The 26114-nt window shown below is 47.1% G+C and overlaps 1 protein-coding gene across 4 annotated transcripts in view; it reads right to left on the bottom strand.

Annotated features, from left to right (window-relative positions):
• SRGAP3 (SLIT-ROBO Rho GTPase activating protein 3) overlaps positions 1–26114 on the bottom strand; it is a 286222-nt gene that overhangs the window by 58981 nt on the left and 201127 nt on the right. For all 4 annotated transcript variants that reach the window (XM_004702263.2, XM_004702262.2, XM_045289778.1 and 1 more), the window contains exons 5-8: positions 22111–22296; positions 6797–6925; positions 5233–5454; positions 3543–3644 (exon numbers count right to left, since the gene is read on the bottom strand). In XM_004702263.2, coding sequence (XP_004702320.1) covers positions 3543–3644; positions 5233–5454; positions 6797–6925; positions 22111–22296 — 639 coding nt within the window. The remainder of the gene's footprint in view (positions 1–3542; positions 3645–5232; positions 5455–6796; positions 6926–22110; positions 22297–26114) is intronic.

The following is a 26114-nucleotide window of genomic DNA, read 5'->3' on the forward strand; positions in this document are numbered from 1 at the left end:
ATAAATGAAATTTTACTCGTTTATAATTTGGAAAAGTTACCATTTTATGAACTATACCTTCCAATTGATATAATTATTTTAATTTGCTCTGACTTGTCATTCCCTTTAGCTAAGTTACAAAGCAAACAAAAAAGGAAACAAATAAAAATGTTTTTCCTCATCGGGGCAAAAAAAAAGATCTGAGGACGGGAGCTTGCATGTCTCAGAGAAAGCAAGGCACTTCCGATGGTGGAACAACAGGGAGGATCCACCTCCAGACATTACCTGGACGCCGAGGGGAGACCAGGCCTGGAACTGCGCTCCGAGTCGGGCACATGGGACCTAGAATCTTCTGAGTCTCTTGTGACCCAGGCCTTGCGCTACAGACCACGGGGGCTTTAGACCTGGGCTTTCAAGGCACACCGCGTCCTTCACAGGCCACCCCAGAAGGACTCACTGTGGAGAGCCCACTGAGTGAACTGGGCTCTCCCTCAAACTCGCCGTGGCCCTTGGCCTTAAGGCTGAAACTACATGGTATGAGAAGCAGCAGAAGATAGCCGGACCTTGGTATCGAACTGGAAATTACTCACTACTTCAAGGCCCTTCCTGCTGTATTAGGGAGCTATTGTCTTACTCTGGTAGGCCTGGTTTTGCCGCTGACCATGAATATTATTGAAAGGTTTGCCTTACCGTCAACCCCATTGTCTGTGTCCTGCCACTGCAGGATTGAATCTGTACAAATCAATAATTCATGTATCTCAGTTTGCAGCTAGCCTACTTACGTAATTTCCTTTTCTCAACTGCGTTTTAAACCCTTTACTATTAGCTAAATTAACAACACTATCAATAGAATGAACTTTTGCTCCTGGGAGATGGTTGTTCTTGAACATGAAGTGACAATGGTGTCTCTAAGGTGAACCAGAGACATCTATAAACCATAGGTATATGAATGGATGTTGAGCTCGCACTTAATTCTAGTCCCAATCTAAGAACAATGGGTTCTTATGGCATGGTCCCGCTGAATATGTGCCCTCATGAAGAGATCACTGAAGATATGGGTGCTAAAGCAAAGTGTGGTGAAGAAACTAGATGATGCCTGGCTATCAAAAAGAACAGTGTCTGGGATCTTAAGGGCTGTCTTCAAACAAATAGTCATCCAAGTGAGGCAGCAACTAAGTCCACATGGAAGAAGCACAACTAGCCTGTGTGATCCAAGGATTGTAAATAATATAATACAAATCCCAAAGAGGGAATGGTATCAGCACTTAAATCGTAAACTACTGGTTTGCAGAAGGCTATGGATGACCTGGGAGCCCCCAATCCATTTGTAAGATCTACACATGGGTTAAGCCTTTGGTGATTTCCCACTGACCATAATCTAGGGTTGTGAATAGTTTGGTTATCAGACAGAGAATACTGTAGAAATCTTTGTAGTAGATTAACATGCAACATCTGATTTGATTCCCATTTTGACACATCTAAAAGTTCTAGCAGTTAAAAAAAAGTGAAGGGGAAATGCATGTGGATGAAGCCTCTGGTGACTCCCTTCTGAAAACATGGACCCGGGATGGCAATAACCTTGCTATCATAAACAATGCATTGGAAAGCAGGTTACGACAGATAGAACTAAGGGTAAAATCTAACATCTTATCATTTGATCTGATCTCCCTTTTGACCCTAGTTTTTCATATTTTCTGTTTGTTTGTTTTTCCAACTGGGGCTTTTCTCTATTTTATTAATGTTGTTAGCACTACTGACTCTTTGTTTTGTATTTTTGTATGTCTTTCTGTAGACGAAATCCAGGATGGCTGCATCCATAGAAACAGTAACTGGATTAATGGTTCCTTGGGGGTCTGGTCAGGGAGGTTGGGGGGAAATGGGGAGCTAATTAAAAGGAGTAAAGCAAAAAGAAAATGGTCTACAGTTGATTGCTGGTAAGGATGGACAGCACTTCCTGATAGGATTGAACTACTGAAGTGTATAATATTTGGGTTACGCCTCCAATAAAACTGTTTAGAAACTAAATAAATGAGAAGAAAGCGTGAGGGAAGTAAAGGCTGAAGACGATTAAAGAAGCAAGAAGACAGTGCAAAGGACCGATGGACCACACGAACCTGAAGCCAAGGCTCCGTGATGCCCGGCTTCCGCTGCCCACTGCTCTGAATGGGGTCCCAAGAAGGGTGGGAGGAAGAGGGAGGACAAAACTCCAAAGAACAAAAAGGACCAGGCACCCTGATCTTCTGGGGACTGGTGGCGCTGTGTGGGAAACTAACACTGAGGGAGATATGACGAGGACTGTGTTCCCTACCTTACGACAGAGGTATGCCACGGTAGGAAAGCCTCCACTTTGGTAAGTTAGAGGTAAAGTCCAAGTACATTGTCCTGCTTTAAATAGCGTTCCCACAGATTCTCCCCTAACAGCTGTGCTGCCTGAAAGTGAGCACGTGGCTGAGTTGATCTCCCTACAGAAGCAGACATCCTGTTGCTATCTCTTCCGCCTTGTCACCCAGCCCCGCTCATCCCTTCCCCCGATGCAGGTATGAGGTGTCCTCACCTGTGAGCTCGTGGACTCCTGATTCCTGTTGATTCCACCCACCTTGTGACATATGTAACTACTGAATATCAATGTCTTATGGCTACCTATAAAAGGCCCAAGATAGGAAATGTTCTCGCTCTTCTCTCCCACTTCCATGTGGACCACCAAGAGGGGCTGAGGTGAGCCTGCTACCATAGAATGTGCCCTATTCCGGTATTTTATTCTCTCTCCTATCTTTCCTGTTCTCAATGACTTTACTACGATCTCTATAGATCATGACCGTACAATTGTGCCCACTGACCCTTCAGTTGTTAGAGGATGGATTCCGCTAACAGAGTTCCCAGCACCTTGACACCAAGCCTGGAATGGGACTCACCCCGATGGCTCAACTTTCTGCCAAACCAAGGACAGGGTTCTTGGTCAACAATAACACCAAGAAATGCAGAGGGATGGGAAAGGAGGCCGGCGGCAGTGGCATGTGCAGGGAGGATGTGGGGAGAATGAGGCTGCACTGTGGTGATTATCACCGAGGCCGTCAAGCAGAGCGCCTATGAACTGTTGAGTTGGAAGAATCAATTTGCTCTGTCAACGCTCATTCAGAATCACAATGCGAAGTCTAAGGAAGAGAGAAGGCGGCATCACCGACCATAGCTCCAAATCAGTAACCTAGGAATTAATCTAACCTTAACATAAAGGCCACCGCTACCTCCCAGTTTGCCCTGCTGGATGGCTTGCATGTTGCTGTGATGCTGGAAGCTATGTCACTGGTATTCCAAGTACCAGCAGGGTCATGCATGGTGAACAGGTTTCAGCAGGGCTTCCAGACGAAGAGTGCATTAGGAAGAAAAAGGGCTGGGCTGTCCACGTCTGAGAGATTAGCAACTGAAAGTCATATTCATAACAGCGGAACATTGTTTGCTATAATGCCATAGTTCTTTATGCGCTGCGTGGCGAGAGGGGACTCCCTGGGCCGGGCCAGGCCTTGTGAGGAAACTCTCCCTCCGGGGCGAGGGAAGGGCTCACTCACCTCCTCATTCTCTATTCTGAGCGTGGCCAGTCTGGACTGCAGCTGGTGGTACCGCATGAGCAATTCCGTCTGGACGGGCTGCTGAGCGCTGACCTGGCAGACCTGCAGAAACAACAGCCCCGCCTACAGTGGCCCAGTGCCCTTGTCACCAGTGAGGAGCTGGGACAAGGTCGAGCACTCATGCCCAGGTCTACAGACAAGCAGCCGGAGGCCCAGAGTGGTGGGGGGACTCACCCCAGGTCACACAGTCAGTGTGTGACAAAGCCCACGGAGGGCACGGTCTTTTGTTCCTAAGTCCACCCTTCTTGCCATCATAGTGGTAGTGTCTCAGGGGCAATGGTGGATTTACTAAGAGCTTCAACATCATCTGGCTCAGTGGGAATGTCAGGGGTGTGCACCCTCCTAACGGCAGGGTGAGGGGTTGGGGAGGAGAAGAGCCAAGAGACCTACAACTGCTACACCATTCATTCCATCCAGGGCCCTCTTGCTGCATGCAGGCTGGGCCAGCCTACCTTCCCTCGGTCCCTCATCCCTCTAAGACCTGAGGTCATCAGGGACAGTGGGGGTCCCATCACTGATGCTGGTCATTTACCACTAAGGAAACAACACCAGGAGCCTTGCTGCTGTATTGGGTTGGGCGCTGGGCTGCTAACCGCCACATCAGCTGTTCAAAATCACCAGCTGGCATGAGGTGAGGGAGAAAGGCCAGGTTTTCTCCTCTTGCAACAAGTTCCAGTTTGAACAGCACACCGGGCAGCTCTACCCTGCCCCATGTGGCTGCTATGAGCAGGAACGGACTTGATGACAGGGAGTTTGGGTGTTGAAGGGCCACCCTGCGAGGTGCAAGTGTTTAAAGCACTCAGCTACTAACCAAAAGGTCAAAGGTTTAAGTCCACCCAGGGGTGCTTGGGAAGAAAGGTCTAGCAACCGGTTTCTGAAAAAAATCAGCGTTTGAAGTCGCTGGGGTGCACAGGTGGACGGGGACAGAGGTGAAGGCGCTGTGAGCCGAGAGAAGCTGGATAAGAAGCGGTGTGGACACACCCAAGCTGTACAGTCAGCGGGGGAGTCACGAAAGCAGTCTTCAAGTCCAGGCGATGAGGTGGAAGGTCTGAACACACGGCAGGGGGAACGGGCTCCTCATGGGGTGATGAACCCCCAACCATCAAACTGTTTTCATTGCTACTTCATCACTGTCATTTCACTACTGTTATGAATCGGGCGACACCTGTGAAAGGGTCATTTGACCCCCAAAGGGGTAGTGACCCACAGGTTGAGAACTGCTGCTCTAAATAGAACAATTGATGAACAGTCTGACCTGGTGGGACCAACTCCAAATGCAGTATCCTTCTCACAACACATCGGTTTTTTGGGGTACCGCCGTGTATATGTGCCCCAACAATGAACCCAGGATACCAAGAATCATGAAGTTGGCACGTGACTGAGCAATGTTTTGTTCTGTTACACATGGGGCTCCTGAGTTGGCATGAAGAGCAACAAAGCCCTGTGATGCTGCAGGTGGGAGACGTGGGTCAGCAAGGTTGACCCAAGGTTCATAGTAAACTCTCAGGCCTCTGGGGGAAACATCTGCCGGTGATGTTCGCCTCCCACCCCCGTCCCAGGGCCACAAGAGAACAGACTGGAACAAGAGTAGCATCGGGAGTTGCTACGGGGAGTCCTGGGAGAAGCCTACCTCATCCCCCATGTGGGGCTGGAATTCGAACTTGAGTGGCGGGCAGAAGACCTGGTTGCACATGTCCATGACGGTGTGCTTGTCGCTCCTGGAGTCCAGGTTGTCTACTGCGTTCTCGATGACATCCAGCCCCTCGTGGCGGGAGGTCTCCAGGTTGTACTCAGCCGAGAGGTAGGTCCGGAAGGTTCGGGCCAGGCTGGCATGAAAGCCCAAGTCACAGCACTTAGAGAGAGAGAGACGCCAGAGCCGAGAGTGAGAGTCTGGCATGGAGGTGCTGACCACCAGAACTGACATTGCCATCCCAGGGAGTTAAGGTGCCTCCCTCACCACAGCTGCGGGGCCCTAGTGCACTCTGGAATCAACCACGCATCCCCACAGGGAGTCGGGGATTCTCATTTGGACAATGGTAGAGCTTCTTCAGGATCCCCCTCCGAGTCCACCCTCTTCCTCCTCCTCGCTAAGTTTCACACTAGCAGCTGCCCCTGCCTGGAATACTCCTAGCCTCTCTTGTTTCAATGATCTTCCTTCAGGTCTCAGTTTAGAGGCCACTTCCTTCAGGAAGCCTTCCCTGACATCCTCTCCGGCCAACGTGTAGTCCCAGTGTCCCTTCATCCCCTCGCTGTGACTCCTACAACTCTGCTTGGTGATGGCATGACCATGCATCCCCTGGAGAGTCGGTCCCAGCAGGGCAGACCTGCAGACTCGCCCACTGCTGCAGTAGGTGATCCATAAATATTTGGCAAATGAATCAAAGAGAGGCTTAATGTTAAAAGTGAACGTGAAAGGGCAGGAAGGAGGAGGAGTCTGCGCCTTCAGAGGGCAGGGCAGGGCAGGGCAGGGATGATGATCAGGTGCTCGCTCCCCTCTGCAGGGAAGGGGAAGGCAATGGCTTTCCAAGTTCCCCAGGAGATACCCAGGGTCAGAGGACAAGGGTCCATCAGCCAGCCTTGAGCCTGTGCTGGCCACCTACTAGGCAGAGCTCGGTCTACCTAGGAAGGGGAAGACAAACAGTCCCGGCTCCCACCTACATGCCACAGCACCTTCTTGCTACAAGCAGGGTTGTTCGTACAGCGTGCGCAGCACAGCTGGCATGGAGGGGCCAGTGTTCCTTTATACACTTGCTAAACCACCCAGTTTCTCCCGAGGTAATGGCCCCTGTGTAAAACGAATCTGTGTAATTCTGGCTCGTGCACTAATTGCTTTCACGAGTGCGTGTGTCATAGCAGCCAAGCAACAAGATACAGGGCGGAGGGACAGGAACATATACATAGATCTCTCCTGTGCCATCCTGGGAAGCGACTGTGATTCATCCCCCAATCGGGAAATCTCGTCAAGGGCCTGCTGCTGTTGAGGAGGGACTCGGGAAAGGTATGGGCAAGACATGTTGCCCGACCCAGCCATGAAGGGCACCACCTCCCACCCACAGAGGGGCAGCCATGAAGTACGATTCATCTCCCAGGCCCCACATGCTCCCTGCCATTCCGTCGGGCAGGGCCACCCCAGAATGTTAACTAAGGACAAAGACGAGCCCCTCCTCCAGTCGCAGACTCCCCAGGGTGCTCACATCGATTAGATCAGAGACATCGTGGATGTAGTATTTGCTTATCGCTGCGTTGGCAGCGGCCAGGTTCAGCAAGTAGTCATTCCGGGCCTTGGTGCATTTCAGCTTGTTCTCGGAGTACTTTGCCTGCCTCTGGGAGAAGAAAGGGGCAGATGTAAGAGGCAGGGATGGTTTTCTTTATGATGGCCACCTGGGAGTCCACCCCATGCAACCTGCAATGCCTCTCAACACGACGTATGTAACCGTTGGAGCGCTGTTCTCAAAAAGCTTACCTTACTTCACATATGTAACCAACAGTAACCAGTCAACAAATGCCATTGGCAGATTCCTTGCCTTTGGATCACTTCACTCCTCTTTGGCATTCACCCCAGGTGTCATGAATAAATTGGAGAATTCCTTCCCTTGGACGCCAGACAAGGCCTTCCAGAACCATTTAACACAGCACCCTGAGAGCTCAATCCCACGGGTCAGAGTGGATGGCAAGGTCGAATCTTTTTGTGATTCTTGCTCCGAGGCCATTCTTATAGACTGAATTGTGTCACTCAACAAACCAAACAACCATGTGCTGAAATTCTAGTCTGAGAGTGTGATGTGATGTGATGTGATGACTTTCCATAATGCAGTCTAGTGCAATGGAATCAGTCTAGCAGAGGTCATGTCCGTGTAGCATGGATCCTAAACCCAATCACTTCTGAGTTACATACAGAGAACCATTCTCAGAGACATGCATACCCAGAAGGAAGAAGACAGAAGCCGGGTGGAGATTGTTAACAAGCCAAGGAAAACAGCGAGAGTAGCAACAAGAGAGGAACGGGCACAGCCAAGACACTGGTTTGTTGTCAAAAAGATTGAGCAAATGAACGTGTGTTCTTTACAGCTGCCCACATCTGGTATCTCTGCTGCAGCAGCACTAGGAGACCAAGACAGTCATGGGCAAAGGGCGTGGGCGCAGAGAGGAGGGAACACACAACTCTGTCGTGGTGGCTGGAGAACCTGCAGAGATGGACCCTGAGAAGCACCCTGCCAGGGTGGGCCAGGGCGCAAATAAGAGATTTCTGTTCAGCACCCATCAAGGCTTCCCAGCACCACTGTGGATAACTCCACTGCTGGTGCTGCCCTTTACAGCCCACCACGACTGTCCTTCAGTGACCTCTGCAGCAGAACCCTATCTCCCTCATACCCACCCTTATTAGTCCAGTTCTAGTGTCCTAGTTGATGTGCAAGAGGTCAGGTTCATTACCACATCAAGACCACCAGACTTGCCATGGTGCTTTCTGCCTGGCAGATGCTCTTCCAAATCCTTACACCCTGTGTCTTCAAGCCATCCAGGGTCTTGCCCAAGGTCACATGGCCATACCGACCTTTGAAGACTAACCAACCAGTCAAACCCACTGCCACTGAGTTGATTCTGACTCATAGTGGGCCAGATAGCATTGCGGTTGTGAGTTGGGCTGCTAACCACAAAGTCAGCAGTTCAAAACCACCAGCCGCTCCTGGGAGAAAGACAAGGCTTTTTATTCCCATAAAGAGTTACAGTCTCAGAAACCATCGGGGTATTTCTTTTTGGTTCTATCGGGTTGCTATGAGTATGAGTTTGAGGACAACCTTTTTTTTAAATCATTCTCTCAGGGGCTCATCCAGCTCTTAATCACAATCCACACATCCATCCATCGTGTCAAGTACATTTGTACATTTGTAGCCATCATCATTTTCAAAACATTTTCTTTCTACTTAAGCCCTTGGTACCAGCTCCTCATTTTCCCCCTCCAAGCCACCCCCCTCATGAACCCTTGATAATTTATAAATTATTATTATTTTTTCATGTCTTACACTGACAGATGTCCTCTTTCACTCACTTTTCTGTTGTCCGTCCCCCTGGGAGGGAGTTATCTGTAGATCATTGTGATTGGTTTCCCCTTTCTCCCCCACCTTCCCCTTACCTTCCTGGTATCACTACTCTCACTATTGGTCCTGAGGGGTTTATCTGTCCTGGATTCCCTGTGTTTCCAGTTCTTATCTGTACCAGCATACATACTCTGGTCTAGCCAGATTTGTAAGGTAGAATTGGGGTCATGATAGTGGGGGGTGGGGGGGTAAGGAAGAACTAGAGGAAAGTTGTATGTTTCATCAGTGCTACACTGCACCCTGACTGGCTCATCTCTTCTTTGTGACCCTTCTGTAAGGGGATGTCCAATTGTCTAGAGATGGGCTTTGGGTCTCCACTCCCCCTAATTCACACTGATGATTTTTTGTTCTGGGTCTTTGATACCTGATACCTGATCCCATCGACAACTCATGATCACAACGGCTGGTGTGCTTTTTCCACGTGGACTTTGTTGCTTCTCAGTTAGATGGCCACTTGTTTACCTTCAAGCCTTTAAGACCCCAGACGCTATACATTTTGATAGCCGGGCACCATCAGCTTTCTTCACCACATTTGCTTATGCACCCATTTTGTCTTCAGCAATGTCGGGAAGGTGAGCATCACATAATGTGAGGTTATTAGAACAAAGTGTTCTTGCATTGAGGGAGTATTTGAGTAGAGGCCCAATGTTCATCTGCTACCTTGATCCTTAACATATAAATATATGTTCATAGATCTATTTCCCTATCATTATATATAGATTTACATATGTACATGTATTTAGACTTCTGTAAATGCCCTTTGCCTCTAGTTCTTTCTTCGATTTCCTTTTACGTTTGAAGACAATCTTAACTAAAACATTCCTCTGCATTCACCCCAGGGAGCATGAATAAATTAAGGACTTCCTTCCCTTTGAGCTCACACAAGGCCTGCAAATATTCCTTCCCTTCCCTACCTTGCTTTCTACTCCTTGGCCTGCTCTGTTGGTCTTCATGTGCAATTTCCAGGATGTGAAAGTGTGTTTGCTAACTTTTTGGTTCCTTTCCCACTAGAAAGCAAGCTCGGTGACCCCAAGGACTTGATCTGCCTCTGCAGAACCCAGAGGCACCCAGCACAGGTTGGTATAGGCCTACCTTGGCATTAAGGTTCAGTTCCAGACCACCACAACAAAGTGAATAGTGCATATAAAAATTATGTTTACACTGCACACTGTAGTCTATTAAGTGAAGTTAGGAAAAGTTTGAAACTGTGAAAATTACCGAATTCTGTGAAATGAGCACACGCTCTTGGAGGCATGATGCCAATAGACTTATTTGACATAGACGACCACCAATGCAGTCTCCCCTCTGTGAAGCACGCTTGCATGAGGCAGGTCTGTATTGACTGCGTTTTGCTGGCTGAAGGGTGGTGGATGTGAGTGGGAGGGAGAGGCAGGCTGAGGCCACCGGAGGTGTCATTCCAGCTAGCATAACTGCCTTGCTGGGAGCTTGCTTCTTTGCAGGGCCAACCAAGGGAGGAGGGAGTCAAGAGTAAGCGGGCTGGATAGCCGTCCTCCCGCGCATTTCAGACAGATGAATTCCACTGACGGGTAAAGGGAGCAGTTCTGAACCAGTAGGAAGTGAATGGATTCCGACTCCTGGGGAGCCCCATGTGTCAGAGTATCACTGTGTCCCATAGGGTTTTCTTTGTTCGTGTTTTGTGGGGGGTTTGTTTGCTGAGAACGCACACAGCAAAACACACACCAGGCCCACTAGCTGGTGACACTGATTACGTGCTTCACGTCGTGTGTCATTCCCACCCTACTTTTCCAAATGATTTCTCCTTTGTTCACAAACGCACTGTCCCTACGCTTCCTGTCTAAACTCTTGATGGCTGTTGTAAACTTTACCATAAATAAATAGTTCGGAAAGAAGCATAGTACTTAGGGCAGACTTATTTTTTAAACTGGTGAATCTTAACTATTAATTCAATTTTAAGTTATCTCCAGGGGGTAGTTCTGGTTTAAGGTTTAAAAAGTATCTCAGAGCAATAGTTTCAGGGATCCATCCAATCTTCATGGCTCCAGAAACACTGTAGTCTATGAGAAATCGAAATTTTTTTCTGCATTTTCTCCCTTTTGATCTGCTGGCTACATAAATTAATTTATTTTTTTAAATGTCCAGTCACGGTATCCAGGTCCCATCAAGTTCTGGACTCATGGCAAAGGTACGCTCGTAGAGGTAGTTAGACACACATGCCATAACGGCCTCCTAATCCTGGCTCTCCTTTCTCTCTCTGTGGGTCCAGGCAAATGGATACCAACTGTTGTGCTTGGGATGGTTGCTCTGGAAGTTTTTAAAACCACCAACTCTATGCAGTGAATTAGAAAGTAGAAGAAAATCACTAAGCACATTATTCCAACATTCCAGGGCAGTCAACTGGAATAGTCCATAAAACTGTGACCAGGAACCTCCAAACTAAGGAATTAGATCCCCTGAGATACTTGGTTGCACATAAGAAGGCCCAGCAGCTACTCTCCTCTCTGTTGTTGTTGTAAATCTATCTGTCCACCATGTTTGCTAATTCAACTTCTTATAGGGGTATAGCTTATTGACAGCAATTACCAGAATCAACTGGACAAGCCTATCCTTTATCAAAGGGATAATTATATTATTGTTAACCTTCACGCCTTCCTCCCCCCTGTGCTAACCATTAGCAAACTGTTTTCTTGTCTTTTGATATATAGGAAGGTGTATGATGTTTGTCCTTTTGTGATTGACTTATTTCACTCAGCATAAGGTTTTCCAGCTCCACCCATATTGTAGCATGAATCAAGACTTCCTTTCTAGTACTGGCTTGGTAGTATTCCATTGTATGCCTGCACCACATTTTGTTTATCCACTCATATGTTAATGGCATGTAGGCTGTTTCCAGATTTTGGTTGTTGTGAATCAGCCTCTGATGAACACTGGTCTTCAAATCTCTTTTTAACACTCTGCTTACAAATCTTCTAGGTGTTCCTTGGAGTGAAATAACCAGGTCATAGAGTGCTTTTACAAAACATTTAGTTGTACATATTTGACATTGTATTGTGAATGGAGGTAAGGTTGTGGAGCAGATACATTGTTCATCCACTAACTCCTATGCATTGGTTTCATGTCATGGACTGCAATCCCTTCCCTGTACTGTCACTTATCCTGCTTCCTCCCTGTGCCTCCTGTTTCCATGCCTCCTCCTCTGCCAGCCCTTCTGAAACGCTGCCCCTTTGACCTCCAATGGTTGATTATTCCAAGGAGCATGTCCTCCTTAGGGTTACTGTTCCCTTTATGGACCTGTCTATTGTTTGGGCAAAATTGAGCCATGGGGTCAGCTCATTTCCAGAATGAAGGGTGACGAAGGGCCTAGTCTAGATGGTTCCCTCCGTCAGTTCCATTGGTTGTGACTTTGAGTCTATCCCACAGTTCCCTCCCACGATATCCAGACCTTCTCATGTAAGCCCTTGTGGAGCGATTGGTTGTGGTAGCTGGGCACCTCTGGTGTCAGGGTCACGGTGACTAATATTCAAGTGGTCCATTAAGTTCATTGAACTAATTATTTCTATGTATCTTCAGTTTTCTTCACTCTTCTTTCCTCTTGATCGGCAGAGATCGAGAGGTACACACACCTTAGATGGCTACTTGTGAACTTTTTTCTTTTTTAAAGATCATTTTATTGGGAGCTCTTAAAGCCCTTAGGACAATCCAGACATCAATTGTATCAAGCACATTTGTACATATGTTGCCATCATTTTTTTCTAAACATTTACTTTCTATTTGAGCCCTTGGTATCAGCTTCTCTTTTTTCCCTCCCTCCCACCCTCGTGACCCCTTGATAAATTATAAATTATTATTCTTTTCATATCTTACACCAACCATTGTCTTCCTTTACCCATGGTTTCTGTTGTTCATTCCCCTGGAGGGTGTGTGTGTGTATGGTTATGTGTCAATCATTGTGTTCAATTCCCCCTTCTTCCCCTCCTCTTCCCACCTTCCCCCTACCCTCCTCGTATCGCTACTCCCATTTCTGTTCCTGAGGGGTTTATCTGACCTGGATTCTGTGTGTCCTGAGCTCTTATCTGCACCAGTGCACATGCTCTGGTCTAGCCCATACTCATGAGATTTTGAGACCCAAGTTCTTACTCACTAAGTAGGAGGTAGAACATTTGTCTTTGTGGCCTAGGTTATGCCAGTCAGTCTGCTACCCCAAGGTGCCATGGTCCTCAGTCCCAGGCTCCATGACTCAGTCCCTCAAACTGTTAAGTTATGTATAAGAAGCTTTTATTAGTCTGCACTGCCCCCCCCCCCGTATGTCCCACCATACTTATAGATATATTTGCACAGATACACATGTATACAAATGTCCTCTGTCAAATCTACAGTGGGTATAATCCCAATTCCTCACCCACACTCATTCAGCCTGCATGTCTATCCATAAGGAAACAAGTTTATTGCAAGCATATAGATATTATCTGATCACATACAGCATTGTACTTCAAGAACTATCTTAATTTTATTCTTTTTTAATGTTTTGAGCTGATGAATGCAATGCTGTTCCTTTTGCATTTGTCACTTTCATCACTGTCTGAGTCACAATGGCCAAGGCCAGTCCCTCACAGCTCACTGAGGCTGTTCATTGTTAGATGCCACTGGGTCAGGTGTCAGCCATGGCCACCTGTGCACCACAGAACAAAACTTGGCCCTGCGCCTGCCTTACACGTGTTCCTAGGCTGAGGCACTGTGGCATTCCTCTTTCATCCCCGCTCCACTTCACCACGCGCGCCATCTTTCTCCAGCGACTGGTCTCTCCAGAAAATATGTCCAAAGTATGGAAGATGAAGTCTTGTCATCCTGGCCTCTAAGGAGCCTCTGGCCGTACCTCTTCCAAGACAGATCAGCTTGTCCTTTAGCAGTCCAGGGCACTTTCAATGTGCTTCTCCAGCACCATGATTCAAATGCTTCCACTCTCCTTCAGACTTCCTCATTCAATGTCCAACTGGTGCACGCATATAAGGGTCAGGAGCATCGTGGTCCTCAAGGTAATATTCCTCCTTTCCAGTACTCTAAAGAGGTCTTGTGACGCACATTTAACCTAACACAATGTGTCGTTTGATTTCTTGACCGCTGCTTCCTTGAGCATTGGTTGCGGATCCAAGCAAGATGAAATCCTTGACAACATCAAACTTCTCCCCATTATGATATGGTTACCTATTGGTCTACTTGTGAGGACTGTGGTCCTCTTGACTTTGAGTTGTGATCCATACTGAAGGCTACCATCCTTGCTCTTCATCAGCAAGTGATTCAAGTCTTCCTCACTTTCAGCAAGCAAAGTTGTGTCATCTGCATATCGCAGGTTGTTCATAAGCCTCCTCCCATCCTGATGCCCCACTCTTCTCCATATAAGCCAGCTTCTCTGCTGGTGTGCTCAGCACACAGATTGAACAAGTATGGTGAGAGGATACAAGCCTGACACATCCCCTTCCCGATTTTTAACCATGCAGTATCCCATTGCTCTATTCACACAACTGCTTCTTGAACCATGTACATGTTCCTCATGAGCACAATGAAGTGTTCAGGAATTCCCATTCTTCTCAAGTTTATTCATAGTTTTTTATGGTCCACATGGTCAAATGCCATTGCATAGTCAATAAAATACAAGTAAACATCTTTCTGGTATACTTTGCTTTAAGTCAAGACCCATCTCTTGTTCCACATCCTCTTCTGAATCTGGTCTGAACCTCTAGCAATTCCTTGTCAATGTACTGCTACAATCGTTGCTGGATGATCTGCAGCAAAATTTTACTTGCTTGCGATATCAATGATACTGTTCAGTAGTTTGAGCATTCTGTTGGGTCACCTTTCATTGGAATGGGCACAAATAGGGATCTCTTCCAGTCAGTTGGCCAAGTAGCCGTCTTCTAAATTTTCTGGCATAGACAAATGAATGCTTCATCAGCTTGCTGAAGCTCTTCAATTCATATTACATCTCTTCCTGGAGACTTGTTCTTGGCTGACGCGGTCAGTACCACTTGAACTTCTTCCTTCAGCACCACTGGTTCTTGCTCATAGGCCACCTCCTGAAATGGTAGAATGTCGACTAGTTCTTTTGGCACAGTGACTCTGTATTCTTTCCATCTTCACGTAGTGCTTCTTGCATGATTCGATATTTTTCCATGGAACCTTTCGAGATTGCATATCGAGGCTTGAATGTTTTCTTGAGTTATTTCAGTTTTAGATAGGCTGAGCATATTCTTCCCATTTGGTTTTTAGTTCTTGGTCTTTGCACAGCCCATTATAATATTTAGCTTTGTCTTCTCAAGCTGCACTTTGAAATTTTCTCTTCAGCTCTGTGACTTCATTCTTTCTTCCATTTGCTTTAGCTACTCTATGATTGAGAGCAAGTTTCAGAGTCTCTTTTGACATCCACTTTGATCTTTTCTTTCTTTCCTGTCTTTTTAATGACCTTTTTCTTTCTTTGTGAATGAGGTTCTTGCTGTCTTTCCATAGCTCAGCAGGTCTTCTGTCATCAGCATTCAATGTGTTAAACATACTCTTGAAATGTTCTTGAAATTCAGGTGGGATAGACTCAAGGTCGTATTTTGGCTCTCATGGATTTGTTTTAGTTTTCTTCAGTTTTATCCTGAACGTACATAATGGCACTTGAGGGTCTGTTCCACAGTCACCCCTAGTCTGGTTTGTTGCTGGTACCAAGCTTCCATCATGTCCACCCACAGACACAGTCAATTTGATTTCTGTGTGTTCCATCTGGGGAAGTTCATGTGTGTACTCATCTTTTGTGTTGTTGAAAAGGTACTTGCTTTAAATAAGTCATTGGTGTTGCCAAATTCTATCATTCAATCTCTAGCTTCATTTCTATCACCAAGGATCATATTTTTCAACAACTATTCTTTGTTCTTTGTTTCCAACTTTTCCATCTCAGTCACCAATAATTATCAAAGCAACATGAATGAGTGCATGTTTCATCAATTTCTGACTAAAGTCATTGGTACAATTCTTCAATTTCTTCATCACTCCCTTTTGTGATGGGTGCATAAATTTGAATTATAGTTGCATTGATTGTATTTCCTTGAAGGCAAATGGATGTAATCTTAGCACAGACAACATTGTACTTCATCGTAGATTTTACAATGTCCTTTTTTACAATGAATGGCACACCATTCCTCTTGATTGTATTATTCCCGCCATAGTAAATCATATGATTTTCTGATTCAAAGTGGCCAGTATCATCCATTTCAGCTCATCAATGCCTAGGCTATTGATTTTTATGTTCCATTTCACATTTGACCATTTCCAATTTTCCTAGATTCATATTTTGCACCTTCTAAGTCCCAAAGAGCAGCAGATTTTTGCAGCGGTTTCTCCTTCCCTTGAGTGCTGCCCCATCACCAGATGAAGATCCCAAGGGCAGCCCTGCCGCAGGTTTTACCCCCTCATGTCACCATGGCTGACTCCACTCTGAGGAATCAGCTCCTCCTCGTCACATCTCAAGCGCCCTCTGACCCGAGGGGCTCATCCTCTAGCACAATCTTTGACCGTGTTCTGCTTCCATCAGTAGACCCTCGGTATTTGACAAGATTTTGAAGCTCTGCATAAGGTTTCCGTTGGTCCCTTTCATTGACGTGGGCACTGAGTTCTTCTTGATGTCCGTTCTTAGTCTGGACACCCTGCCGAAACCTGTTCACTTTGGGTGACCCTGCTGGCATTTGAAATACCAGGGACATCCCGTCCAGCATCACAGCCACACACACGCCCCCACAGTATGGCGAAGCGACAGACAGGTGGTGGTTACAGCCCACTAATGCCTAGGATATTGATCATTGAGTGTTCTATCTCATTTCTGATGACTTCCAAGCTTCCCAGATTCATACTTTGTACATTTCTTCTCATTTTGAACCAAGTCTCCCCAACAAACAAAGGTACCCAAAGCTCTGCAGCACCCATGTCATGAAGATTGGCTCCACTCTGAGGAAGCAGCTCTTCCTCAGTTGAATGTTTGAGTCCCTTTCAGCCTGGGAGCTCGTCTTCCAGCACTATAGCAGACAATGTTCAGCTTCTATTCATAGTTTTCAATAACTAACCCCTCAGAAGTGGAGAGCCTAATCCATCTTTCTAGTCTGTTCTTAGTCTAGACGCGCCAGTGAAACTGGTTCGCCATGGATGACTCTGCTGGTATTAGACATACCAGGGGCATAGCTTCCATCATCAAAGCAACACTCAAGCCACTACAGCAGGATAAACCAAAAGCCATAGATCGCCATTATTGCGGGACTGTGTAGATATAGCATTATTTACCTTTGTTGTCTTCAACTCTTTTACTCCTCGCAGTGTCCTCCTTGGCCTTAACTATGTTGGACTAAGCTCCCTCTTACTGTATATTGCCTCCTCTTCACCCAGGTTAAGAAGTATCTGCCCTCTAGGCAGCTAATAATTTACCCTCCTTCTCACGTCCACCCTTGGCAGCCCTTAAAGACTGTTTCTTTTAATGTGATCATTTTTTCTTGACCTTTTATAATAGTGGTCTCCTACAAGAGTTCCCCTTTTGTGATTGAGTTCACTCTGCATATTCTAGATCCATTTCTACTGAAGCAAGTATCAAGACTTCATTTCTCCTATTTGCTGGGCAGGATTCCTTTCATGTATGTACAATATTTATTTATCCACGTGTGTGTTGGTGAGCATTTTGACTTTTGTGGATAAGCCTGCAAAGAGCACTAGTGTTCAGGTCTCATTTTGAGTCTCTGCTTTCGAGCCTTGATGTGTAGGAGGGGAATTGCTGAGTCACATGGTAGTTTCTTTTTTTTTTTTTTTAGTTTGTTCAAAGACTGTTGGTTGACCTTTAGGAGTAACACCATGTTTCTTTTTTTTTTTTTTTTTTTTAACATTTTATTAGGGGCTCATACAACTGTTATCGCAATCCATACACACATCAATTGTGTAAAGCGCATTTGTACATCGTTCTCAAAACATTTTCTCTCCACTTAAACCCCCGACAGTAGATCCTCAGGTAGTTTCAATTTTAGTTTTTTTAGGCACTGCCACACTCTTTGCAATGGCTGTCCTGTTTTGCATTTCTACCATCAGGGGGCGAGCGTTCCAATTTCCCCTCATCCTCACCAACACTTGTTATTTTCTGGTTTTCTTTTGCTTTATCTTGGCCCTCCTAGAGGGAGCAACATGGTATCTCACTGTGGTTTTGCTTTACATCTCTCTGATGGCCAATGATGCTAAGCAGCTCTTCACGTGTTTGATGACAATTTAAATGTCCTCTTTGGTGACATGTCTATTCAAGTTCTTTGACCATTTGGTGATTGGGTTATTTGGCTTTTGCTGTTAAGTTGTTCATGTTTATATGTCTTTTGTTCTATAATTTTGGGGTGTTGAGTTCTTGTAGGAGCAGTGAAAGAGAGGAAGGCTCAGGGAGGTGGACAGAGTGGCTGGAACAATGGCCTCAAGCACAGGAGCAATTGTGAGGCTGGCGCAGGACCAGGAAATGTCTTGTTCTGTGCACACAGGATGGCTATGGGTCAGATGGGACTTGATGGCGCCTAGCAGCAGGTTCTTGTAGGATATATATTTTCTCTCACTCAATCCGGGTAGCTTTTCTTTTCTTTTTTTTTGCAAAGCCTTTTGATGAACAAAAGTGCTAAATTTTGACCAGGTCCTTTTTGGTTATTTTGTCCTTCATTATTTGTGCTTTTGCTATTGCATTGTGAAAAGTCTCACCTGACAACTCTGCCTCCTTCTAAGCATTTTATAATTTAGCTTGTACATTTTGATTACTCCAGACTTATCATATTTTTGTGTATTGTGTGAGCGTGGATCCTGTTCCTTTTCTCTGCATGTGGGAATACCATCTTCCCAGCATCATTTATTAAAGAGACTCTTCTTTCCCCCATCAAATGGATGTTGCAGCCTTGTCAAAAATTAGTGCATTGTGGATGTGCGTTTATTCCTGTAGTTTCCATTAGTCTCAACTAATCCCACTCATCTCTGTGTCTATTGTTATAAGCGTACTAGGCTGTTCTGATTGCTATAGCTGCAGAGTGTATTTTTAAATTAGGAGTTACAAGTCCTCTTATTTTATTCTTTTCTTCTCAACATTGTTTTGGTTATTTGGGGTCTTCTGCCATTTCCTATGAAGATGAGGTTGGTTGGTTTGTTTCCTATTTCTATAAAGAAAGCTCTTGGGATCCTGAGCAGGACTGCATGGACTCTACCGATGTAGCACTGAAATGCTAACAGTATAGTCCCTTCTAGTCCATACACGCAGGACATCTTTTCATCCCTTTAAATCTTTAATTTCTTTCAGCAGTGTTTTATGGTTTTCATTGTATGCATTCTCCACATACCGAGTTCAATTTACTGTATACTCATTGCCATCGCACTGACGATGACTCAAAGTGACCCCATAGGACAGGTGAGATCTGCCCCTGTGAGTTTCCGAGACTCAAATTCTTTACGGGAGTGAAAAGCCTCATCTTTCCCCCCCAGGGCAGCTAGCAATTTCAAACCGCTGACCTTGAGGCTAGCAGCCCAATGCATAACCACTCCAGGGCTCCTTAGATTGATTGCTAGGTGTGTTAGTCCCTGAAGTGCTTTGAAAATAATGTGTCCCCTAATTTCCTTTCAGGTTCGCATTGCTGGGGTGTAGAAACCCAACTGACCGTGTGCCCTGACACGTGACTAAGTTCCCCTGCTAGCTCTAGAAGTTCCCTTGTGGACCCTTTAAAATTTCCTACGTAGGAACATGTCATCCACGAGTCGAGATCACTGCATTTCTTCTTTTCCCACCTGCTTGCCTTTGATTCCCTTTCCCTTATCTTAATGTGCTTGCTGAGACTTACTAACACTATAATTCACAGACGCGGCAGGCGCAGGTACCCTCGTGAAGTTTTAACTGGCTCATGTTTAAGACGTGGCTCACCAGGGCTTTCTCCCCAGAGCCTCTGGGTGGACTCTGGTTTCTGGCCTGTGGGTGAGCAGGAGGGGCTCCTGGAGCAGGAGGGGCTCCCGGGACAGAAGGATGTGGTTGCGGCAGGTGTCACTGGGTGAATTCCAGCTCACAGCGCCCCGAAGCATGGCCAGTCCATCCCCCTGCACAATACGGACCTCTAAGGGTCCGGGTGACAGTGGGACTTCGCTGCTTAGGGTTTTCAAGGCTATGGTGTGTGTGTGTGTGTGTGTGTGTGTGTGTAAAACTGTGCTTTATTTATTTTTAATGAGAAAGCCTTTGTTTTGAGAATAGAACCCTTTTTTAATTGGCATATAATTCACATATACCATTCAATAGTTCAACCGTATTAAAAAAGAGTTGTGCAATCATCATCACAATCAATTTTAGAACTTTTTCTTCATTCTTGTGCTCAGTTATTAGCTTCCCACCCACCCCCTCCTGCCACGCCCCCAAGAAACCATTTATCCTGTTATTGTCTCTATCGACTCACTGGCCCTGGATGTCACGTACAGAACAACATAAAAACAGCAACAGCACCCCCACCGACGGCAACAAAATGGAACAGAGAAAAACCTCAACCAACAAGAAAGCAGAAAACAAGAAGAACTGAAACCAATGTAAAATGGGCAAAAGGGCGATCAAATGATGGGGGTTAAGTGTTGGTCTGACGACACCTGCAGTCTCCCACTTTCCAACACTTTCCAACATGACAGCGAGGCTCCTCACCCCGGGTCTGCGCTCAGAGGGGACCCACAAGGGGCTGAATCCAGCGTGTTTCCCGAGGCCTCCTGTGGAACCAGGATTGTCCTCTCTCAGCTGGACTGCCCTAGTCCACAGGCTATTCTCTTTAGAGATCTCCCCTGGCCTTTCCCCAGGTCCTGACTTTGGCAATTTTCAGGAAAAAAAGAAAAGAAAAAAAGGCTTTCCCTGGCAGTCACACCGGGAAGCCACCATGCACCCAATCCCGGAGGAGGGTGTAGATACTCTTCATTCCTCTCTGGAGGCCCCACTATGCCCCGAGCCAACGTTCTCTGACACCCTTCTCTGGGACTCACAACATGTCACACCTGGCAAGGAGGCTGGAAGTATCTTGGTTTCATGTATCTATTTTATAAGCGAGGACTCGGGAATTGAAAATAAGTGACAGCTAAGAGGCAAATGGCTAATTAGCAACACATTTGAACCAAAGATGAACCTTCCGACTCCCCAAGTCACACCTGGCCGACACCTCTATAGTGCTGCCTGTCATCCCTGTCTGTTCTTAGTGTTGTATTGGTCAGTATTTCCTGAGTTCACAATTACCCTCACTATTTAGCTTCAGAGTATCTTTGTCACTCAGAAGAAATCTCCTGTCCACTAGTCGTCATTCTTCCTCTCCCATTAAGCTACCTTCTGTCGCTACAGACTGGTCTGGTCTGGGCATTTCCTGAGAATGGAATCATAAAATGTGTGGTATCTTCTGCCGCCTCTGTTATTAGTCCAAGGAATTTCCTGCACAGGTCAGACAACTGCAGCTCAGAAAGGGGTTTATAAACGCGCTGCAGGCAGTCCGCCACTTACCTGGGAGTCCCAGGCTGAAGACAACAGCTCATTTCCGGGGTGAGATGAACCTGTCTTTCTTTTGAAATCTTAAAAATGTTTTAAAATGTTCATTAATGCTGTCTTTTGATCAGTATCTTTATAGAGCTGGCCAGGTAAATGATAAAACTGAACATCTGTGAGTGAACACCTGAGGATGATACCATCAGCAAGTTCTGAGCTGCAACCTATGACTAATGATAGGATGGACCCCCAAAAGTTATGAGGTTTTGTTGGCACTCAAATAAACACACTGCTCTGTATCAGGGAGACGATCGTTGGGGGCTACCTATATTTTCAAACCCCAGTCTGACTCCTCCCACTGTGCGCCATGAGCTGTTGCTCTTGAGTCACCTGGAACTCAAGGTGACCCTGTGCATGTCAGAGTGGAACCACTTTCCACAGGGTTCTCAACAGCTGGTTTTCCTAAGGGAGATCGCCAGGCCTTTCTTCTGTGGCTCCTCTGGGTGGACTTGAACCTGCCTTTGGTTTGGAAAGGGCACTTTCTGATTGTGTTGACTGGCAGCCTGGAGCTACTCCCTCCCTCTTCATCCGGCACATACAGTCATAGCCAGTACCCAGCACCCACATCACCACTGCCACTCAACTGGCCTTCAGAGCAGGACTCCAGACCACCGGGTAAGGAGCTCCCACGGCACCCACCAAGACCGAGAGTATATTCACCGGGTGGGACCTGCGTCCCAACTTTTCAGCCGAGCTCCACTCCCCAGACGCTGGCCAGTGCGACATGTGTTTGCCGAAGCATGGCCACTCCGTCCCCCTGCACAATACGGACCTCTAAGGGCCCGGTGTCAGCAGTACCTGTCCACCTGACAGCCTCGGGCTCTCGGGTCCCCTTTGTGCCCAGAGCGCCCCCTCCGCTCACCTTCTCCTTCATCTTCTCGACCTTCCTCACGGAGCTGCGGCGCTGGGGCCGGTCCTCCAGACGGAGCAGGTTCATGCTGAGCTCTCCCGCCTTGTTGAATTGCTTCTCCTCCTGCTTCTCGGCCTCCTTCAACTTGCTCTCAGCGCTGATGCTCTCCGCGTGGTACATGTGGTAGGTTTTCATGACCTGGGGAGATGCGAGTGCAAATCAGAGCCCGGCACCACCAATGCGGGCCAGTCTTCCGGCGGCACCAGCCCCTACCGAGTCCTGAATCCCATCAGACCTGCCCCTGCCTCTGTCCACAAAACACCCGGGGGCCCCATGTTTCCTTACTTTTTTCCCTTTATTCATATACGCTTGTTTGTTTTTTAAAAATCATTCTATTAGGGGCTCATACAACTCTGATCACAATCCTTTCATACATCAATTATGTCAAGCACATTTGTACATTCGTTGCCCTCATCATTCTCAAAACATTTGCTCTCCACTTAAGCCCCTGGCATCAGCTCATTTCCCCCCCTCCCGCCCTGATCTCCCCCTACCTCATGAACCCTTGATAATTTATAAATTATTATTTTGTCATATCTTACACTATCGGACGTCTCCCTTCACCCACTTTTCTGTTGTCCGTCCCCCAGGGAGGAAGTTATATGTGGATCCTTGTAATCGGTTCCCTCTTTCTACCCCACTCTCCCTCCATCCTCCCAGTATTGCCACTCTCACCACTGGTCCTGAAGGGATCATCCGCCCTGGATTCCCTGTGTTTCTAGTTCCTATCTGTACCAGTGTACATCCTCTGGTCCAGCCAGACTTGCAAGGTAGACTTGGGATCATGATAGTGAGGGAGGAGGAAGCATTTAGGAACTAGAGGAAAGTTGTGTGTTTCATTGTTGCTACCCTGCACCCTGACTGGCTCGTCTCCTCCCCGCAGCCCTTCTGTAAGGGACGTCCAGTTGCTCACAGACGTGTTTTGGGTCCCACTCTGCACTCCCCCTCATTCACAATGACGTGATTGTTGTTCTGATGATGGCTGATACCTGACCCCTTCGACACCTCATGATCGCATGCACATACACTTGTTTTTTATGATTACAGGAGCCGTATGTGTTCCCTGTCCACGATAGGAAAGCAAACGGCCAAGTGAAGAAGATATTGCCTCACTCCCATGGGCCAGAGATGACCACAGCAACACTGCAAGTTTTCTATACTTCTCTATTTTCACGCAGACTCTCTAGGACTAGAAACGATGCGGAGCAGTGGAAACAACAACCTCAGCACCATCGCCAGCAGCGGCTGCTGCATCCTGGTAACCTGCCATTAAGTTCTGACCAAGAAAGTGCCAGCTCCCCTGCCCACCTGTTAGTCTGTCGGGCCGGTGGGAGCCTGGGTGTGGCTGCGGCGCTGGAAGCTACACACTAGTATGTCAAATACTAGCAGGGGCACCCACGGGGAAGGGGCCCGGAGACCTACTTCTGCAGTGTAACCAGTGAAGGCCTGAGCATCCCAAATCGCTATCCGAGACATGGATGTGTGGGTTCTCAATGCATCATCGGAGGGATCGAGTGCTGGAGAGAGACAGCATGGATGGTAAAGGGGAGCCTCAGCAAAGGCAAGGGGAGCCCTCAGGGAGGAGGGCTGGCACTGCTGTCACAGTGGTAGACTCAAACAAAGCAGTGATCGTGGGAACGATGCAGGACTGGACAGGGATGCTACGTTCTTGTTGCCCGTGCAGCCACCGTGAGATGAAGCCAACTTAACGGCAGTATGAACGACAACCAGTACGAACGACAACCACCAGGCATGGCTGGTGAAGAGGAAATGAAACCCGCAACCACGTGTCTGGGGTAATTCGGGGTTCACAGAGTGCTAGCGCCAACTGGATCCTCCTTCAGACAGCCTCTCCAGCCCTGCTGCCTAATAACTCTCGCTCCGCCTCCCGAAGCAGCCCGAGAAAGCTCTTCCTCCGTGTGCATGGGCTTTCCAGAGCAACGCCCTCCTTATGCATGCGGGAATCGCTTCTGTTTGTTTGTTTCAGCTGTTCTCTTAGGTAGCATTTGCCTGGAAACGATTCTGTATCCAGCAGGAGTGTTATCAGATAGCCTCTGGTTATTCCATGCCCTAAATGAACCCATCGTTGGCTATCAATGACTTCCTGTAAAGCAAAGTTCACTTTATCACTCACTCCACTCCAGATGCTGTCAGAACAAGGGTTTCTTCAAGTCAGAAGAAATCCTAGGTAACATCTAATTCCACCACCAACTTTTACATAAAAGTGTAAACTTTTTCATAACAGGGAAGGAAAACCGAACCCCCGAGAAGCAAAATAGCTTGTCCAGAATCAAGAAGCATCTCAGACCACAGCTATGTAACCCCCACCACAATCCGGATACAGAGCACAACGGGAAAAGGTCCGCCAGTGCTGAGCCTCATCCCCCAGGCCTGGCCCCGGGCAACCTCCCACTTGTTCTCTGCTACTGTGGAGTGCTTCTGGAATGTCACACTGATACATGGAATCACACAATAGGAACTCCTGTGTTTTAGATTCATCCAGGTTGCTACATGTACCAAGAAGTCCTTTTTATTGCCGTCGTAGTCCGCTGAGTAGAAATGCCACAGCGTGTCTACGCATCTGTTCATAGTTATTTGAGTTGCTTTTCGTTTCAAGCAAGTGGAAATACAGCTTCTGTGAACGGGATTTCAGTGGATATATGTTTTTATATCTCATATAAATATTTTGGAGTGGAATGGGGGTCCTATAGAGAAATGTACATTAAAAAAGATTGGAAATATGCTCTTTTGTCTTTTAATGAAGCACTTTCTTTTTTAACCGTATCACACTCCCTCCTGAATTCAGTGTCATTTTCTCAGCAGAGGTGAATTTTGGGGGCAGTCACAGAGCAGATGGGGTAGTCCCAACCAACACAAGCAGAGACTAGAGGTCAGTCTGCTTGCCCTCCATGTGACCTTTGTGAGCATTTGTCTTCCCAGAGGCACAGATCGAGAAAACAGGACAGTGTCATCCACCCAACCCTGCAGCCCCTCCTTTCAATACAAAAGTAAGCCGGCAGAATCTGAGCATGGACAGCATCAATACAAGGACCTGCTGGCGGCAGAGTCAGAATCAGTTGTTAGGACCCAGCCTCTTGAGAAGGCAGCCCGTGGGCTTCCTCTGTCCCCCAGGCAGGGTCTTTCCCAAGCACAGCCAGCCGTCTGCATCCAGTGTTTGGGTCCAGGCTGACTGTGGGGCCAATGCGTGCCAAGGACACCTTTGGAGGAAAGAGAAGTGTCTCACTGGACACTCCACTCACACTCTAGCTGTGTGTCCCCTCTGCAGACTTGCTCAGCTCCACAGCACTCATGCACTTTGCATGTTCGTAGATTGCATCCCCCCAGTGCAAGAGGGCAAAGTCCGCGCGCGGGCAGGACCTCGATGGTGATCCTATCTCCTGTCATACGCCAAGACCAGAACTGGAAGAACTGATGTTTATTTACAGGGATGGATGGGTGGCTGGATGAAGGGAAAAGGGAGGGAGAGAGGAAGAGGGGAAGAGAAAGGGGGAGAGAAAGCAGGGTCAGGCAGGGAGGAAGCATGCAATGGGATGGTAGGGTTTGATTGTCTTTGACCTGGGGGATGTGCTGGAGAAAGAGGACAGCTATACCTCCTTCATGAATATTTATAAAGTAGTTGACAATGTTGGGAAAAACCAGAGGGGCAGGTCTCCCTGCCCTGTAAGGGCACTGTGGGTCAGAACCGACCCAATGGCAGTGAGTTTGGTTTTAAGTTTACGATGTGTCAGGCACAGCACCAAACAAAGCCTGTCATGATCAAGTCAATCCCCCTTGGTAGCGAACCCACGCATTACAGAAAAACCCGCTACATCGGGTTTTCCTCAACTACTTAATCTTGCCAGAAGCGGAGCTCTGGGCTTTTCTTGGCTGGTGCCACTGGGTCGGTTGGTCAGCAAACTTTTGATGTATAGTCAAGCACAAGCCAGTTGGGCCAC

Source organism: Echinops telfairi, unplaced genomic scaffold (genome assembly GCF_000313985.2).
Source record: "Echinops telfairi isolate 266 unplaced genomic scaffold, ASM31398v2 ScPeMD7_31;HRSCAF=116, whole genome shotgun sequence".
In the NCBI taxonomy this organism is placed as follows: Eukaryota; Metazoa; Chordata; class Mammalia; order Afrosoricida; family Tenrecidae; genus Echinops; species Echinops telfairi.